Genomic DNA, 20,256 nt, shown 5'->3' with positions numbered 1-20,256 from the left:
AGCCCATCTTTACATTTCTGTGTCTTTCAAGGGAGCAAGGGAAATACTGGCATGTTCTGTAGTCCTGGGGCAGGTCTCAGCTCCCTGATCACCTGGCATCCCTTGAGAAAGTGAGTTACCCAGTTGGCTTTTTCTCAGGAAGACAGCATCATGGGATAGCTGAGCCATCAGAGCCGCCCCATCTGGGAAGGGGTTCCTTCCTTCCTTACTGTCTCTCTAGTTTGACACTTTACACATACCCCTTCTCAGCACCCCTCCCTTAGGCCCCTACCTCATAAGTGGTGGTTGGAGGGAAGAAGCCATCATCACCAGGGCAGATTCCATCCTGAGCTCCTAACAGTTCAATTCACAGCTGAGAGCCTTTTCACAGAAGCTTACCTGCTGCCCCCACCTGTACACACTGGTTGACTCATTCATGATTGTATGGACCAGGTTATCCATCTTGGGATAACTCACTTAGAGACTCACACTCTCTAGGACATTCTCTCTTCATACCTCTTGCCCAACCCCAGCACCAGCATTAATTAAGCTTTTAGGAAGCTAAAATTCATAAGTAATGTCTATATTTAGCTGAATTCTGAAGTCTGGAATTATGGCCACAATGTCAATACATCTGTCATGGCCACTGAGAATCCCATGTTTTGCAGTCACACTGGAGATCCCCAGCAGCCTGCACAGTTACTGCAGAGCCTTGATCCCATAACTGCATAATCATTGTAATCACAGCAAAGGAACCGAGTGACCTCCTTGTTCAGAGTTATTCCCTCAGCACCTCTTCTGGAAAATCAACAGAAAGCAACCTTCTTTCCCCCTGGCCCTAAGTGTCTATGGCAATTAGGGAAATATAGAAGTGTACCGACCCCTTCAGGAGAACTGTATCACTGCCAGAGGTTTGGAGGTGGGGCGATGAGGGTGTGTGGGAACTTCCTTTATGTCATTCTCCAACCCTGCATTGCAGCTTATCCAGACAGGAAAGGGGGAAGCCATCCGGATCAGGTCAATCCTGCGCTCCCTGGTCCCCACTGAGGACCTGGTTGGCATCATCAGCATCCCCTTGAAGCTGCCTTCCCTGAACAAAGGTAAGAGAAGCAGCTGCAGGCTGAGTTCTGCTAGTCTCCCAGGGGGCCGCTTGCGCAGGGGGCCGGACTGTGTACTGGAGCAGTAGTTAGTTCTTCCAAGCTCCTACGCACAGGGCAGGCAGCGCTGGGGCAGGTTGCTCATTTCTGGCAGTGAGTTCTCTCCTCCTGACTCCAGCTAGCAGCTCTCTCCTCTGCTCCCCTGTCAGAGACTCCTGTACCCTACATCCTGTGGAGAGGGCCCCGTCTGTACCTCACAGTCCTCTGAACGCCCTAACCCTCTGAATAGAGGCTGATGGAATGGGACCAATGAAAGCTCTCACCAGCCTGCTCCTTTGCCTCAGTGTCTCCAGATTGTGCAGCCCAGTAGAGCAGCACACAGCTAGGGCCTGACAGGCTCCGTTTTGCCACAGCCCCGTGAACCTCATGGCCATGGATATAAAGAGTTTTTCCCCCAGTGCTACTTGCCACATGACATTTGGCAGTGATCAGTGTTAGCTTTGCAAAACCTGTACTTTCCCAAAAGGTTTAATTTCTCCACGTCACTGCACCTGCTGTCCAGGCAGTCTCTTCCTGGCAGGTGGAGGAATTGAAAAGATAACATGACTCCGACTATTACAGTGTTTCCCAAACTGGTGTTCCACAGAATGCTTTGGTAGAAAATATTAATTAATGTACATGTTAAGAAGTTTTGTGTCAAATACGTTTGGGAAATGCTTTGGGATATAACACATTTTTTCCAGCATAATTGATCTATAATTAACATACAATATCATGTAAGTTTAAGGTATACAGTGTTATTTTGTACATATATATTATATAATACATATATTGCAAGTGTTTACCATGGTAATTTAGTTAACACATCCTTGACCTTACATAATTACCTTTATTGTTATTAAGAGTATTAAGGCAGCTCTCAAGACTACAATACAGTATTGTTAACTGTAGTCACCATGCTGTACCATTAGGTCCTGGACTTACTCATCTTATAACTGAAAGTTTGTGCCCTTTGACCAGCATCTGCCCATTTACCCTACCTCCCCCAACCCCTGGTAACTATCATTCTACTCTGTTTCTATAATTTCAGTGTTTTTAGATTATACATATAAGTGAGACCATACAACATTTGTCTTTCTCTTACTTAGTTCACTTAACATGTCCTCAAGGTCCATTCATGTTACTACCAATGGCAAAATTTCCTTCTTTCTTACTGCTGAGTACTATTCCTCTGGTGTGTGTGTGTGTGTGTGTGTGTGTTCACATTTTCTTCATCCATCCATCAGCAGACACTTGGAGTGTAACTGTGTCTTGGTGGTGGTGAATAACGCCACAGTGAATCTACAGGTGCAGCTATCTCTTTGAGATGATGATTTTCTTTCCTTTGGGAATATACCCAGAAGTGGGATTCTTGGGCATAGGGTAGTTCTGTTTTTAATTTTTTTGAGGAATCTTCATACTGTTTGCCACGGCACCTGCACCAGTTCACATTCCTACCAACGGTGCACTAGAGTTTCCTTTACTCCACATCCCTGCCAGTATTTGACATTCCCTGTCTTTTGTAAAATAGCCGTTCTAATAGGTATGAGGGGATTTGCACTTCCCTGATGATTACGAATATTGAGGACCATCTTGTGCACCTCTTGGCCATTTTCATGTCTTCTTTAGAAAAATGTCTTTTCAGGCCCTTTGTCCATTTTTTTAAGTTTCTTTATCTATTTATTTTGAGAGAGACAGAGGACAGGGGCAGACGGAAAGGGAGAAAGAAACCCAAGCAGACTCCACGCTGCCAGAGCAAAGCCTAATACGGGGCCCAAACTCATGAAACTGAGTTCATGACCTGAGCCGAAACCAAGAGTCTGATGCTCAACCTACTGAATCACCAAGGTGCCTCTCAAGTCCTTTGCCCATTTTCAAATGGATTATATAGGGTCTTTTGCTTTTGAGTTCTAGGAGTTCCTTAGGTATTTTGAATATTAACTCCCTTTCAGATGGTTTGCAAATATTTTCTCCTAGTCTGTAGATTGCTGTTTCACTTTGTTGGTGGTTTTCTTTGCTGTGCGGAAGTTTTTTACTTTTAAGTAGTCCCACCTGTTGATTTTAGCTTTTGTTGCTTGTGCTGCTGGTGTCCTCTCCAAAAAAAATATTTCTAAGACTGAGGTCAGGGAGCTTACCCTTTATGTTTTCTTCCAGGAGCTTTATAGTTTAAGGCCTTTCATTTCCTTTCATTTTGAGGTAATTTTTGTGAGCAGTGTAAGATAGGGGTCCAGTTTCATTCTTTTGAGTATGAGTATCTAGTTTCCCCCAACATGATTTTTTGAAGAGACTATCCTTTCCCCTTTGAGTATTCTTGGCTTCATTGTCAAATATTAGTTGACCATATATGCATGGGTTTATTTCTAGCTCTCAACTGCATTCCATTGATCTATGTGTCTGGAATGTATCCATTTAATATAGCTTGTCCAATTTGTTGGTGCATAATTAAGCATAAGAGTCTCTTGTGATTTTTTATACTTGTGTGGTATTTGTTGTAATGTCTTCCTTTTTGTTTATAATTTTCTTTATGTCAGCCCTCTTTTTCTTGGTTATTCTAGCTAACTGTTTATCATCTTTGTCTTTTCAAAAGTCAGCAATTTGTTTTGTTAATCATTTTTATATCTTTGTCATTCCTTATTTGTTATTATCTTTTTTTCCTTCCTTATGGTATTAGAGTATCTGTTTTACCAGTGTATTTTATGTTTTCATGTTATTGTTTAGTATCTTTTTATTTCAGCTTGAAGAATTCATTTCAGGGGTACCTAGGTGTCTCAGTCACTTAAGGTCTGATTTTTAATTTTGGTTCAAGTCATGATCTCACGGTTCATGGGATCGAGTCCCATATCAGGCTCTATGCTGACAGTGTAGAGGCTGCTTGGGATTCTCTCTCTCCCTCTCTCTGCCCCTCCCCTTCTTGTACTCTCTCTCCCTCTAAATAAATAAGTAAATAAATAAGTATTTGAAGAAAAAAAACTCCTTCAGCATTTCTTTTTCTTTTTTTACTTCTTTGAACATTTATTTTTGAGAGACAGAGTGCAAGCAAGGGAGGGGCAGAAAGAGGAGGAGACATAGATATGAAGCAGGCTCCAGGCTCTGAGCTGTCAGCACAGAGCCCAACATGGGTCTCAAACTCACGGACCGTAAGATCATGACCTGAGCCACCCAGGTACCCCTCTTTCAGCATGTCTTGTAAGGCAGGTCTAGTGGTGATAAATTTCCCCAGCTCTTGTTTGTTTGGGAAGGTAGTTCTCTCATCTTCACTTCTGAAAGACAACTCCACTAGGTAAACTATTCTTGGTTGGCATTTTTTTTGTTTTTTTGGTTTGCTTGGTTTTTTTCATTTAGCACTTTGCATGTAGCATCCCACTCTCTCCTAGCCTACAGGGTTTCTGCTGAGAAAAATACTGATAGGCTAATGGAGGTTCCTTAGTATGGGAGAAATTTTTTCTTTTGCTGCTTTTACAATTCTTTTTGTCTTTGATTTAGACAGTTTTATTATAATGTGTCTTCGAAAAGATCATTTGGGATTGAAATTTAAGAGTGACCTATTAGCTTCATGAACCGGATGTCCATAGATCTCCCTGGGTTTGGGAAGTTCTCAGTGATACTTAAATAGGCTTTCTACTTCTTCCGTCTCTCCTCACTGGGAGACTCCAGTGATGTGTAAATTGTTCCTCTTAATGGTGTCCCATAAATCCCATATATTTTCTTTATTTTCATCCTTTTTTTCTTTTTGTTCCCCTCACTGGGTAACGTCAAATGATCCTTCTTTGATTTCATGGATTCTTCTGCTTGGTCCAGTGAGGTGTTGAAGTGCTCTACACAGTGAATTCTTTCATTCAATCATTGTGCTCTTCAGCTGCAAAATTCGTGTGTTTTTTATGTTTTCGACCTCCGAGCACCTTGAGAATTATTTTGAATTCGTTGTCAAGTAATCCATGTGCCTCCATTTCTTGAGAATAATTATTTTGAATTCGTTGCCAGGTAATTCATGTGTCTCTGTTTCTTTGGAGTCAATTACTAGAAGCTGACTGTGTTCCTTTTGTGGTGTCCTATTTCGCTTCTTTGTTGTGATACCTATAGCCTTGCGTAGATACCTGCACCCTGGAAGAGGAAAACCCCTCTTCCAGACTTCATGGACTGACTTTGGTAAGGAAGACCTTCACCTGCAGGTGGGGGCATGTTAGATTGTGCTGTGACTCCAGGTCTAGTGGGACAGGGCATCAAGCACAGGGGTGCGCTTTGGCTTTGGATCTGGGGGGTTGGGGGGCATGATGTCTGGGTGTCTCAGGACACTGCGGTCTATTGCACTGGTAATTATGTGGTCCTTGGCAAGAACTGCTGAAAATTGTCAGTAGCCACCAGGGCTATTGGGCTCCTCAGCAGTAAAGTCCACATCTACCAACCGGGAAGCAGGTCAGGCAGTCGTGGTAGCTGGAGCCAGTGGTGTGTACGCACTCTGCTGCAGGAACCGCTGCAGGTGCCTGTGGAGTGGCACAGGCTAGTCGCAGACATATGTGGAGTATCAGGAGCCAGGGCCAACAGCAAGTATCAGGGCGAACTGTCTGGGTGCACTGGCACCTGTGGGGACCCTGGCTATCAGCATGCATGCCTGTGGCTTCAGGGTCTCACCACAGGTGCACAGGAATGGAAGCCAGTGACCAGACTCAGGCCAGTGAGATGCAAGCTCACAGTTGAAGGCGCCAGCTGCAGTGAGCCCAGCATTGCAGGCCACTGGCCGGTGGCAATGCCAGAGCTGGGCCCACACGCTGCCGCGGGGCCCTGGTTGTCCGCATGTACTTTCATGGCTGCAGGATCTCACCACAGGGGTGTGCATGGCACTAGAGGCCAGTGATGGAAGTCTCCCCAAGTGCACACACGGTGGTGTGTATCAGCTGCAAGCATCTAGACTGGCATCTTGGACCAGTACAGCTGCAGAGCCCGGGACTGGCTGCCAATGCTGATCCAGGTTCTGGCATCGAGGGAGATGGAAGTGAGAAGAGACCCAGGTGGCTGGGCATCTGCAAACACAAAGTCCAGGAAACTTGCCAGGGTTTCACGGTGGCTCTGCTGGACCCTGGTTTCTTCAGTGGCGAGAGCTGCTGGGGTCCTCTGCAGAGCAGGTCACTCGTGACCACAGTGGCTCCCACTGCCTGGTTGATACAGGTGGTATCAAAGGTTGATACCTTTGCCCTTCTTTCCTTTTCTGACACATCACCCTTTACTGATGGGAGATGGGGTGAAACTGGAAGATGTCCGTCGTGTAGCTCCCCTAAAGGCTAGAGAAGGTGATTGTTCACCCCATTCTCTTTTCCCAGTAAAGGGAACTCTTTCTAGATGAGGAGTGCCCGCTTGGCCCTGAACAGTACCAGCCCTGGGTGATGCCAGCAAAAAGTATCCTTTTTTGTGCAGTGATTCCCAGGTTTTGTGCTGCACTGTGTTACTGAAGTTTCTCACATTGACTCGTGACCTCTCCCAGTGCTGTTTTTGTTCACGGATAGCTGTCTAAGTGTTGATCTTGGTGGGAGCCAAAGGCTGGGGTCTCCTACTCCTCAATCCTGGTGACATCAGTCTTGAAGATATCATGCTTATCATGAAGAACATAGGATTATAGAGCCTTTGAAAAAACATAAAATGTTGAATTCAGTATTACCCACACTTTTTGAGCACAAAACACCTACTAATATCCTCTAAGATTAATGTTCCTCAGAACACAAGGTGAGTCTGAGAGATTAATTTAGCCTCTGCCATTCAGATCTGGCTCTCCCTGGTGTCCAGGAGACAGGTAGCTTCTTGTTCGGAAGGTCCCCTTCTCTCCTTGCTTGCCCAGAGCCCTGCACTGATCCCTGGGCTGAATGAGGCTCTGGGCTAGATAGCACTAAACCTTTGTGGCTCTCAAGGTAACTTAGGAAGTACAGTATGTAAATCTGTTCTGACTTAGCTTGATCATTTAGGGGCTCTTTTTCCTAGGTTTTGATGTTAACAAAACATTAGGAGGAATACTTTTTTCTTATTTTAATCCCCTTTGAAATTCCTGTCTTCATTCTCCAAGTCAAGCATTTTTTGTTTTCTTCATGGTATTCCTCACTTCACCTTTGAACTTTTGTGTTAAAATGAGATTTGAATTATTGGATGATCTCTTCTCAATTTCACCTAAGTCAGATAATACTTTCCAAATATTAAGAGAAATTTTCCTCAGTTTTTGTGCTGTTTATGATGTAATGACTACAGACAAGACACACTCTTTAATCTCCCTTACATTTTCTCCCTTCCTTTCTTATGTCTTCAATCAACAAAGAAAAAAAAAATCAAGCCCTGATTCCTGGCATTTACTCATTTCTGTGGTGTAAGCACTCTCACCATAGTCCATTTCAAGCTATCAATGTGTGTCACAGAGCAGTGGAATTGGAAAGAGAATGCACATAGTTCACCATCGTATTGTATTTTCAACATGCAAGTAAAATAGATGTAAAAAACCTCAAGAATATAGTTTAATGCAAAATTGTTAGGAGGTGATGAGTTTTGAGTATTTGTCACCGAAGTATAATTAATTATAAATTTTAGTTTTTGATAATGAGTGTGTCTAACAACTGGCTCAAAAAATTCCTGAAATGTGAGCAGCCAACTATTCCAAGCAAGTATCCGCTGACTCCAGCACAAAATTGGATTCTTACTACTTGTTAGAAGACATAGACACACTCTGTGTTGCCCTTGAGTGTGCAGAGATAGCAAAGCGGCCATGACGTTCTCTGTGTGTCTTTCAGATGGGTCAGTCAGCGAGCCAGATATGGCAGCCAACTTCTGCCCTGACCATAAGGCACCCATGGTGCTGTTCTTGGATCGTGTTTATGGCATTAAGGATCAAACTTTTCTGCTCCACTTGCTAGAGGTTGGATTTTTACCTGACTTAAGAGCCTCTGCCTCTCTCGATACAGTAAGTGGCTAAAATAAGAAAACCTATTTTCCCATCATTGTACATTAGTAACTTTGGATTTCAAAGTGAGTATTTTCTGTCTCCTCATGGATTACATGTTGGCAGGATGCTTTAAAGGTGAGAAAATAGAAGCACCAAGAAATGGAAGATCTTAATCTGTTGGGCCAGAGAATTCAGTGTAGGTAAACTTGACCTCAAATATTCAGTCCAGGTCCCTCTGTTGCAAGCTTCTCGAATTTGGCACTATCCGGTGTGGAGGTGTATCCTCTGCATTGTAGGGTATTTAGCACCATCCCTTGACCTCTACCCACTAGATACCAGTAGCACACTCATAAAACCAATTCTAGAGATCATCAAATGTCCTCTAGGGAACAGAACCTCCCTTAGTTGAGAACCAGGGCTTATTACTTATGAAAAGGTCTGCTGGCAACATTATAGGCTGGAAATACTCTTCCCACTCTCCTTAAGTTTTTTATGCACTGACGATCAAGAAAGATAGTCTCCAAGCCAAGCAGTTTTGGAGCCTTGGGCATGGCAAGGTCAAGACCAGAAACCAAGGCAAACCCGAGTTTGAAAATCACAGGTGAAATAGAGTAATCCAACATCAACAGACATCAAGACAGGAGGCCCCAGGAGTTATAAAGCATAGATGCATGATTCTCCAAGTCAGGAACACTGCAGAAGTCCTAAGTCCAAGGAGAAAAGAAGAATTCAATCAGCATAAGTCTAAAAACATCTTGCCAATATAGAGTTGCTTTTTTTTATGAAAAAAAACTTTTTAATTTTTAATTTTTATTTATTTATTTATTTTTTGTGCGGATGAGCACTAGGGTTGCTTTTTTAGAGATCCAGAAGATGCAGATCTTCTTAATCATCCATAAAGTCTCTCAAAGGCTCCACCTAGTGTCCAACGGAGATAAAAGTCTGAGCTCTGTGATGGGTGGTCAGCTAGACAGTCCCTTAACTGGGATTGATTCCATTTGAATGGGTTACTCACAAATGAATAGGATCACCCAGAAATAAGCAATACAAGTCTCAACCTGAATGGGAGCTCCATTCTTACTTTTGGCCTGGTGTTAAGAAATGGTATATTCCTTAAGGTGTTAGGGGATATGATCCTTTTGGATAATTAAAACAGTGCTTCTACAGCTACTTTGTTCTGAGTTTTTTCTATAAATTCCTTGATTTAAAAAAAATATTAATTGTTCCAACTTGTGGGACATTTCCAAGGTTCCTGGTCAAAGCATTTGATTTTTTTTTAATCAAATAAACAGCAAATTCTATTCTTCCATTTGGTGTTCAAATGGAAGTGAGTCCTAGGTTTCTATTCCTTGTACCCTTTTCCCATCAACGTTAGGTTCTCTTTAGGGAACTCCTGCCAGTTATCACATGGTGAATTGCTCACAGGGCTCATAAATTAAGTGATGGGGGTCACAGCTCCTCTTTCTCTCCGTAAAATTGTCACAAAACCAGTTGTTTGACGGCTTGCTTGGCCAATAGCCACTTACTAATCTCAAAATCACAACAGGACAACTTGCGAGTCTCCACAAGTTGAGAAAAAAGAGCTAAGACAGAATAATAGCATAGTAGCTTGACAGTTGGACTTGCAAACATGAAGAGTGTTGGGTTGGACTGCTGGTCATTGGCCAGTTTTAATAGGTTTTAGAATCCCTCTTTGAGGGGGACAGATATTCGTGGATCATTTGGGATGAGTTAGGACCAGCCAGCCTTTGCTTTCCTTCTGCAGCTTTTTTTTTAACCAGTTTTGTTTTGTTTTGTTTTTTCATTTAAAATGCAAAAGAGAAGTAGGTCTGCTGACAAGGGAGGAAGTTGTTCCCTCTGCTACTGTGAAACACTGTTCTGCGTAAGCTTTCCCACCTGCTAGACAGGAGCTCCATGCACAGGGTAAGCTCTGCTCTGTCTTCCCCAGGGAGATTAACCAGTGTCCCACTTCCCTTTCCTAGGTTTCCCTAAGCACCACAGAGGCTGCGCTGGCACTAAATAGGTATCTATGTTCTGCCGTGCTCCCGCTCCTCACAAGATGCGCCCCTCTCTTTGCCGGAGCAGAACACCACACCTCTTTGATCGATTCTACACTACAGACAATATATAGGCTTTCCAAGGGACGTTCCCTCACCAAAGCTCAGAGGGACACCATAGAAGAATGTTTGCTTGCCATTTGCAAGTAAGTACCCCTGCCCATGGTTTTCACCTCCGTGTCTGCATCCATGTCAGCTGCACTGAATTGTGTAATGGAAAAACTGATGAATCCAGCCTGAGGAAGCTGCCAGGCCTTAGCCATACCCCAGCCCTCCCCCAGACTTCTCCTCTTAAGATATGCAGGGTCCCCTGCCTACCGCAAGTTTGCTGTTCACCTCTTCATTGAGTCTTAACTTATCTCTCACTATCAAGAAATAGGGGGCACAGCTCAGGCTTTTGCCCAGAGGGTTGGTGGAACAGAAGATGAGACTGTCTTTCAGGCCTTAAGTATTCAGATTAAGAACTAGTGTTTTGGTTCTGAAAGCCAGAAACCAAGTTTTTCCTTCTCTGAGTGGACCTTTACATAGAGACCAGATCTAAGAATATGAATCAAAGCAGCCCACCTGTAAGCCTCATAGAACCTGGGGCAAAGATAAGAAGGAGTCTCCAGTCCTTGTGGGGAATTAAGGGCAGTAGTTTGCACCACTGCAGATAGGTAACAGAGCAACCAAGGACAAAGGGTAAAGTCACCTCATAAGAATTGGATCCTCACAAAACTATGTCAAGTCTGATAGGGTCAAAGGAAGAAGGGCCCTTCCAGTAGCAGGTCTCAGCAATATGGTTGAGACGCTGATCTGCTGTCCTAAGCCGGTGTTTTCCACCTTAGAATCACTTAGGGAGTTATAAAATAAGTACCCCACTGACCAGGCCACACCTCACCCCCAAAATCAAACCTTTAGTGATGGAACCCAGGCCTGTAATTTTTGAAGCTCCCCAGGTACCTCCATAACGCACCCCAGATTGAGAACCACAGCTCTAGGATGTCCAGGAGATAGGCCCAGCAGGTGTCCCTGTGCTGGCCAGCTGGATATGGTCCTGATTCTTGTTGAATAAATGGTGTCTAATCACACAAGAGATGACTATGTATTGTGGGGCTAAGGCTACCTAGGAAAAACAAAAGCAATAATTACAGCTAGTAATGAATTTTATATCGTAATTCCAAGATTTAGAGACAAGGTCATTTACTTGCTATACATTTCACTTTTTACACGAGGACTTTTTATCACAAGGCCGGCTCTCGGAAAAGTTGTCAGACAGATGAGTTCTGTTGCCCACCTCCGTTCGTATGCATTCTCCTTGTAGGATTTCTTGCTGACATTCCAACATTTAACATCTGTCGTTAACGTGGCCTTCATGGCTCCTTATCCATCTGAAGTTGGAAGTCAGTGGGTCTTGAACTGAACATAGATGCCAAATTATGTATATGGGTCCTTTTCTGTGCAGAGAATTTGGAGGTTCCATTCGGTTTTTATTTTTTATTTTTTTATTTTTTATGTTTTATTTATTTTTGAGAGCAAGAGAGACAGAGCACGAGTGGGGGGAGGGGCAGAGAGAGAGGGAGACGCAGAATCTGAAACGGGCTCCAAGCCCTGAGCTGTTAGCACAGAGCCTGACGCAAGGCTTGAACTCGTAGATCCAAAGTCAGATGCTTAACCGACTGAGCCACCCAGGTGCCCCCATTCAGTTTCTAAAAGGCTTGGTAATCTAAAAATAAAATCTAAATCAACGTTGTTTATCTCTCCTTTATCTCAGAATTTACTTGTACCAACTACTAAGGCCATGAACTCTTTGATAATTTGATAAATTGATGACAGTATTTGCCTGTTAAGGGAGTTTTTTGGTTTTTTGGTTTTGTTTTTGTTTTGGGGAGGGGTTGGGGGTTTTTTTGCGGACAGAGCCTTAACCCAAATAAATGATTGCAATAATGAGGATTTCAGGGAGTGGATGGTAACTCAGAGGGCCTTAAACTCCCTTGCAGTCACACCAGTAGGTGGCCTCAGATTCCACCTGTGCACTGGTCAACTCCAGCTTCACCCTTTGCAGAGTTCAAGGGGACAGTTGGCCCTTAGAGATGGCTGTAAAATCAACTGCCCCTTCTCTCTATTATATTCTTTGTACATAATCAGTAACTATATTTTGATGGCACATAGGCCCTAGAACATCTTGGCACCCGGTGATTAGATTTACCTTAGGGATCTCACTTCATTTGCCCCACATTCCTCTTTTCTATCTTAGCTATACATTTGACCTTTGAATAACACGGGTTTGAATTGTGCAGGTCCACTTGTATGCGGATTTTTTTCAAAAAATACAATACTATAAATGTATTTTCTCATAATTTTGTTAACATTTTCTCTAGCGGCCTTTATTATAAGAATACAGTATATAATACACATAACATAAAATCCATGTTAATCAATTGTGTTATTGGCCAGACTTCCAGTCAATAGTAGGTTATGAGTAAGGTTTTGGAGAGTGTCAAAAGTTATATGCTGGAGGGGTCAGCACCCCTCGCTGCCACATTGTGAAAGGGTCACCTGTACTCACTTTTTGAAGTGTGTTATCATTGACCATGATTTACTCAAGATCTTGTTTTTGGAGCTAACTGTTCTGAGGTTTAGCTCTGGTGTATGGTTATCGATGAATGTTTCTTGTTTCTTCATTCTTTTATCATTTTCTTACCTTTTTATTCTTTCTTTCTCTTTTCGTACTGCAGCCACTTGAGACCGTCAATGCTACAGCAACTCTTGCGACGTCTTGTCTTTGATGTGCCGCAGCTCAACGAATACTGCAAAATGCCTCTTAAGGTAAACCTCTTTGTTGCTGCAGAAATACAGTCCACAGCACAGAAACTTGCCTTACAAAACATGAGGCCTTCACCACTGGGGGAGCAAAATACACATTCAGTGAATTTTACTTTTTTGAGGGCTAACAAGATACAACCCACCGTACCACACCCCTTCGTGAATGTCCAGGCTGCAGAGAGAGATCATTAACTGCTCCACTGTTCTTTCATTGCTTTCCACTGACTATGTGTTAGTTAGTAGAAGTTAATGAGGGCAACTTGGATTTTGCACTTTCCTGCCTTAATTGCATTCTCACAATGTTTCCAATCTCAAAAAGCTTCAAAGGCCTCATGATTATTCATTCAAGTACAGAAGCTAAATTGTCCTTTTTCTATTCCATACTGTTTTGTGCCTTTTTTTTTTCCTGTTGAACAAACCCTCTTTTGTGTTTGTTTTTTACTCCGATCTGTTTTTCCTTTATGAATGAAAAGTTGAACCATAGAGCTATTTGTTGTCTCATTCATGATTTTCTCATAAATTATAATAATTTTATCAGTATCACAGGAACCATCTGGGCCTGGGTGGGAGGGCATCACAATCAACTGTTCGCCCAAGAGAACAACATTTTTTTAACTTTTACCTATGAGGTACCTGCTGTATTTGCATATTCATTGTGTCAGCAGGGGCTAGCCACACCAAAAAATTCTGCCTGGTGATTTTAACAGAACTTTTCCTTAGAAATAGGCAAAGTGGAGGATTTCAAGAAGCACTTCACTGGGATCAACAGAATTCCCAGAAGCCTGTAGTTGAATCCTCTGTCTCCATCTCCATGCAGAAAAGAGCTTGTATACTGGCAGAGATCCCACTGCCCTCCAAGGGCTGGTTCTTCTCTCTAATCTTAATCCCAATAAGTGTTTCAGCTGAAAACTATGGTTTTCACAGTCCAACCTGGCATTGCTTCCTCAGAAGCCCTCTCCTCCCAGCTGGATTCTGGTCCCTGAGGAAACAGCATCAATAGCACTCAGAGAGCTCACTTTTACCTCTTAGACCAGCTGGATTTTTCTTAGAGGTTGTGGATTCCACCTGCTAGGATGGGAACTTTGGTGCTGTGCTTCTGCCCTCTATTGGCCACATGTGGAACTGTTGTAACATGGCTGGGCCATCAGAAGGCTCAAGAGAAAAACGCAAGGAAGCCAGGGGCAATAATCAGTATAGAGAAAATCTTCAGACCCACAGGGTGCTCCTCACCATCCCCATGTCAGCATCACTCAGAATCTTCTAGATTTATAAGCAAATGTCTCAGAAGAAATTCCTCCCACTTTTGAGTGCCTGCAGTGTTACACAGCAACTACTTCAGAGAGGGTAGCATTTTTCATTTGAAGTACAAGGAGTTCCTATCCATTTTCCAGCAACAACTTAGGGGCATGTTAGGAGGCATAAGAATTAATCAGGTGGATTCAGCTCTGGCTAGGGCTTATTAGGCAGGAAAACAGACCATTCCCAGTGGTGCCCGAGGGCCTCTCTTTAGATAACCCAACTGTCTGAGCTGTTGCTTTCACTCTCATGTCTGCCGCCTGCTGTTGTGTTCTCCCCTGCATGTTGTGGATGCCTGTGGATCTCCCGTGCCCCGCCCACTGGTGCAATCCGGTTCAAACCTCCCAGCTTCTGACGAATCACTACGAACAGTGCTGGAAGTATTACTGTCTGCCTTCGGGATGGGGGAGCTACGGGCTAGCTGTGGAGGAGGAATTGCACCTGACAGAGAAGCTCTTCTGGGGGATTTTCGACTCCCTCTCCCATAAGGTAATGGCAGCACTTCCTGAACAGAGAGGGAGCACCCTGATCACCAGTGACTAATAAATGCCTATGAATACTAATAGTTAATATTATTAGCTTTGGCCATATGCTAGGAACAGAGCCAGATGCTTCACAAATAGGTATCACACCACCCTTATGGCAACTCCCTGAAACAGAACCTATGCTCACCATCATTTCACAGATGAGGGAAAGTCTCAGAGCAGGTGAATAACCTGCCAGAACCGCAAAGCCAATATACGGGAGAAGGACTTCTAGAGCCAGTTCTAAAACTAGTTCCTAGTTCAGTCTTGATGACTTGCCCCCACCTTCATCCCTTTCCTCCTGCCATTGTTAGCCACTCTTTACCAAGCTCCGATGTAGAGAAGCCCCAACAGCTGCTCTTATGTTGAGATGTGGGATTTTCAGAAGACCACACACCATTCTGAGGAAGGTTCTTCACAGCCACTTGTTTGAGGAGGAAATAGAGTAAGAACTGAGGGCCTCTGAGTCACAGGCCTCTGTACAGTCTGACTGAAACACAGCTCAAACTCCCCTTGGCCCAGTTTATTTCCATTTTGAGGTCACCATCTTTAAAGGTAGAAAATGAGTAGTCTGGCTTTCTTACCAAAGTCTGAAGCATGTGTATAGCTCCAGTTGGGGTTCACCTGCACTTAAATTATCTTTATTCCAGTGTTCCTTTGATCTAGTAGGAGTCGATAAAAAACTGTTCCTAACCCCATGTTATTTGACTGAAATTTCTTCCGGGCCCCGTTCAAGAGAGAACAGATGTAATACTGAGCCATCTGCTGATGATACCAACATAAGACCCATATCAGCTGCTGAGGGGACTGGCAGAGCTTGTCCCATCCTCTCCAGTCACAGGTTGGATCTGTAACATCTATGGTAGGCAAGGCTATAGACCACTGTAATCCTTAGATAGTCTTGCAATTAACTGTTTGGGAGATAATGATTTAAACCTGGATTAAAGATTTTCCACCTTAAAGCAAATGGTGACTTGAGGGCTTTACAGGTTGTCATTTCGTCTTCCAAGGGTCCTTACATTTCTACCAGAAAGTATCAAAGGACATAGACGTTCCCCATTTTGGTTAATCTGGACAAATCTGTAAGGTTTTTTTTCCAGCTAATTGATGAGGGGTTCCCCACGGATGGCACTTGTTCTCATCTCTGTGCTAACACAGTCTTTGTCTTTCCTCACAGAAGTATGACCCAGACCTTTTCCGAATGGCCCTTCCTTGTCTCAGTGCTATCGCTGGGGCCCTGCCACCAGATTATTTAGATACCAGAATCTCAGCCACGTTGGAGAAACAGATCTCAGTGGATGCAGATGGCAACTTTGACCCCAAACCCATCAACACCATGAAGTGAGTCCAAAGTCATCTCTAAGCTGGTTGATAGTGTTTCTCTCGAAGGTGGCAACGAATCTAAACTTGTCTTCCTTCTGTCCTGCTAACCCTGCTGATCATTTTCTTTGCCACACTACAAGTGATGTTAGGCACTGGATTTTGTCAGCTCCTGAAGGTTTCATCCATCTGTATCTGATTATACACTGTATTATTATATTCTGGGCTTTCCTCTGGGGGGGGGGTGGTTTATTTATGATAAGAGATTAATGCTTTCCACAAATAAATGTCACCCGAGGCACTGCCAGAACCTCCCTGACAAATGATGCAATTAATTTATTAATGAGTTTTTTGACAAAAATCTTCATTCTTTGTGAATTAGGCCTCTACAGTTCTAATAGTGTTGTACATCAAAACAACTCTATAAATAACACTCTGCTGAACTCCAGTAAGGCCTCAGAGTGTGGATGACAGAACAGCCTGGTGTCCTTATATGAAAGACTGGACCCACTCTTTGCCATGCCAAGGGATGCTGGAATTTTAGAATCACCCTACAATAGTGTCTTTTCTTCCTCCCTCCACTTCCCCAGCATTCCTCTCTGGTGATGATGAGGCCATGGATAAAATATTGGGCAGCACAGGCTTGATTTCGTCTTCTGGCAGTTCTTTCTTAGTAATGATTATGCATTGTGGGTCATATAGTCTTCATGTCTGGGTGCATTTTAAGTGAAGAGCTTTAAAAATGCTTTAGATTGAGCAGGGAAAACAAGACGTCCTGTAAGAGCCCCTTGGACTTGTGGCAGTAGCTCCCATAGGAGAGGCATAGCTTGAGCCATTCCTAGCGGCAGTCAGCTTTGATAAGGTATAAAATTCACCTTCGGGAAAATGAAGTACACATCCTGTCACATGGAGCCTTGAGCTGAGTGGATGGCAGGAAACAGAATTGAAACTGCTGTAAAAAAGAGGAAAGGGCTGTGGTAAAGCACCAAGCCAGAGCCCAGGAGACACAGGTGTTGACTTCAGGGAACTTCACCCTGTGAAAAATGTGCTGAAGGATGACAGATGGTATAATCATTTGGACGCCTTTATAAACCTTGTGAGATGACACCATACACTAGCAGTTGTTTGCTAACGATGGGTGTGGCTCCATGTTATTTTGAGAGTTCTGATTTCTTCACATATCCCTCTGGCATCAGTATGGTTCTCTGAGGAATATAAGTAACAGGAGCTAGAAGTTAAGCAGAAAAGCACATTATTGCAAGGATCCAGGATTATAATCAAAACCTAGTGAAAACCAGACCTCAGGAAGCACAGGAACCAAGGCAGGGTGACCAAATGAACAACCTTCAAGTAGTGTCCCCATCAGATGAATCAGATGAAGACTTTGCTGCCCTCAAACAACTCGAGACTCAGAGTCCGGGGAGAGTGAGTCTGACTGGCCTCCTCAGATGCCCATTCTTGGTGACTGTTCCCAGAAGACTCCATGCAATGCGAGTCTTGTTCCTCAAAGGAAAATGGAGGTGCTTTCCTTCACCACTAGATGGGACAGAAGCTGCCAGACTAACAGAGAAACAGGTGTCTGCTCTCCTAACCAAATTCTAATATTTAAACATGAGTCCCTGAATCCAAAAAAGTAGGCAAACCCTCTTTTGTATCATTTGGTTCTCTATCTACCCATTGCTGGCATTCCCAGATTAGAGTTGGTGAGGTTACAGGCAGTATCTCTGGATAAAGGGATTCACATTGTCTCACCCTGGTCAGGTCAGGCCCATGAGCCAGTGACATCTTGAGCAGCTGAAGGAGGATCACCTGTGCAGCAGAGGCTCCCGTAGTGACATCCTGTGACAAGACCTAGTATGTGTCTGTGACCCAGCACGGGCAGGCCATGAAGTTCACAATTGGGAATCCAGCTTCAGCTTTGGGTTAGCAGGTCCCTCCCATCCAGCTTCTGGCAGCTGCTTGTTGGTTCTGGCCATCTTTTCAGTACATCCGGCTGAAGTGCTTGGGGAGGTTGTAATTTTTTTTTTTTTCTCATTTCAGTTTTTCCTTGCCTGAAAAATGGGAGTACATCGTCACCAAGTACGCGGAGCATTCACATGATAAATGGGCCTGTGACAAGGTAGGGATTATCATCCAACTGACAATTGTTATGGGGGAAAAAACAGCCCAAGAACATTAAAGGGTCCAATCCTGGAAATTTGCCTGATTTGTCTAAGTGACAGACTGGCCATGCCAAGAGAATTCATTATTTCTGAGCAGCAATTTCCCAAGACAGGTGGAGGTCAGAGAAATAGGTGGCGGAGGCGGCGGCTGGTACTGCTTTGTATTTCTCAAGAAAATGATTGATTCTGGGAGTGTTAACTCCTTTCTAAACATTGCATTTTCTGGAGTTTGCACTGAGCACGTGGTTTTGACATAAGCGTGCTTTGCACAGGCAGGAGGCTTTCATTACAGTTTTTCTTCGAATGCAGCATTGGAAAAAGGGAAATGAAGTTGAAAGCCTTACCCTTGCATTTTGTCAGCAAGCTGAATTTTATTCTATGGAGGGACCCACATCTTCCCATGGTAGGCAGCCATAGAACTTCCAGACACTCCCTTATTAATAAGCCTGTCCATCTGGTGTTTAAAATTCCTCACCACATGAGGTCAGGCTGCTTAATGAGTTTAAATGCTCTGTCAGCCCTTTAGTGCTGGCAGGCAAAGTGGGAGGAATGTGCCAAAGACATCCAGGATTCCTGTGGGCAGCCAGTTGAGGCCATTGCTCAGCTGCAGCTTGGAGCATGTAACGGTGAACCCATCTCCCCTGCAAAGCCACAGAAAACCACCTCCGAGCAGTGTGCCCTAGAGAGGGTACACCTTGAACTGCTTGTTCAGCCTCTGCATTGATCTGGGGTCAGTTTTTTTTTCCCTTTGATTAGTTTCTGTTGGGGGCTGATGATAACAACAATCCTCATAGCTGGGGAATGGGCTCATAACTCATGATTCGAGAGCAAAGGTTGGCAAACTTTTTCTGTAAAGGGCCAGATAGAGAGGCACCTGGGTGACTCAGTCGGTTAAGCATTCGACTTTGGCTCAGGTCATCATCTCATAGTTCTGTAAGTTCAAGCCCCACATTAGGCTCTCTGCTGTCAGCATGGAGCCCACTTTGAATCCTGTCTCCTCCTCTCTGTCTTTCCTCTGCTTGCACGTGTGCGCTCTCTCTCTCTCACTCTCTCTCAAAAATAAACAAACATTAAAAAACTTTAAAAAAAAATAAAATAAAGGGCCAGATGGTAAACATTTTAGGCTTTGTGGGCTAAGCAGTCTCTGTTACAGCCACTCACCCATGCTGTTGCAACACAAAAGTAGCCAGAGATGACACGTAAATGAAAGCGTGTGTTCCAATAAAACTGTATTTATAAAGTGTGGTTGGGTGGATTGGCTAAAGGGCTCCAGTTTGCTGACCCTTGCTCTAGAAGATCCTCACATACGCCCATTTGGCTAGCCCATGAATTAGGGAAAAGGGACACCTCCAAGAATCAATAGCAATATCCAGTCCATTACTAATCCATGTGGATTTTACCTCCTTCGTCTCTCTTGAATTTGTGTAGATCTCTCTATCTACACCATGGCTTCAGTCCACACTGCAGTCATCTTTCACCCAGATGATGATGATAACATCCTAACTATTCTGCCCACGTGCATTTTCTCCGTTCTGTTCTTTACGCTGCTGGCAAGTGCTAGTGTCAGTATGCAAATGTAGTTATACTCTTACCACTGTTTTCCCATCCAGCCCTTCTCGTTAAAATCCCTTAATAGCTTCTAACCATTTTTCATACAAAGACCAGAAGTCCAGACATTGACCAACAGCAGACACTGTCTAATCTGGCCTCTGCTGTCACTTCCAACCTCCTCTCTCCCCTCACCCTCTGCCCTCTAATCACATCCCCTTGTTTTAGTGTATCTCTCTCTCTCTCTCTCTCTTTCACACTTACACTTACACACACACACACACACACACACACACTACATAAGCCTGAAATCCTTTTCACTCTGAGCCAGGTCCCCATCTGCACCCACACGCAAGCAAACACCAGTCACCAGTTCATCCTTCAAATATCCATCCCTGTGTGCGTTATACCTAGGACACCTCTTTCCCAGATTTCTCAGATAAAGCCCCTCTTAACATCTTACTCTTTTCCTTCATAGCATTTTTATAGCACCTTTATATATATATATATTTTAAC

General features: G+C 43.7%; 1 protein-coding gene across 1 annotated transcript in view; it reads left to right on the top strand.

Moving 5' to 3' along the window:
* The window catches only part of RYR3 (ryanodine receptor 3), a 373,605-nt gene that overhangs the window by 244,163 nt on the left and 109,186 nt on the right, over positions 1-20,256 (top strand). Inside the window, exons 46-53 of the mRNA XM_077771636.1 lie at positions 959-1,079; positions 7,877-8,046; positions 10,011-10,231; positions 12,803-12,893; positions 14,535-14,675; positions 15,888-16,051; positions 18,071-18,149; positions 18,719-18,880. Of these exons, the coding sequence (XP_077627762.1) occupies positions 959-1,079; positions 7,877-8,046; positions 10,011-10,231; positions 12,803-12,893; positions 14,535-14,675; positions 15,888-16,051; positions 18,071-18,149; positions 18,719-18,880 (1,149 nt within the window). The remainder of the gene's footprint in view (positions 1-958; positions 1,080-7,876; positions 8,047-10,010; positions 10,232-12,802; positions 12,894-14,534; positions 14,676-15,887; positions 16,052-18,070; positions 18,150-18,718; positions 18,881-20,256) is intronic.

The sequence above is a fragment of the Crocuta crocuta genome, unplaced genomic scaffold, assembly GCF_008692635.1.
Source record: "Crocuta crocuta isolate KB4526 unplaced genomic scaffold, BGI_CrCroc_1.0 scaffold156, whole genome shotgun sequence".
Taxonomy (NCBI): domain Eukaryota; kingdom Metazoa; phylum Chordata; class Mammalia; order Carnivora; family Hyaenidae; genus Crocuta; species Crocuta crocuta.
This window is presented reverse-complemented; position numbering and strand designations above follow the sequence as displayed.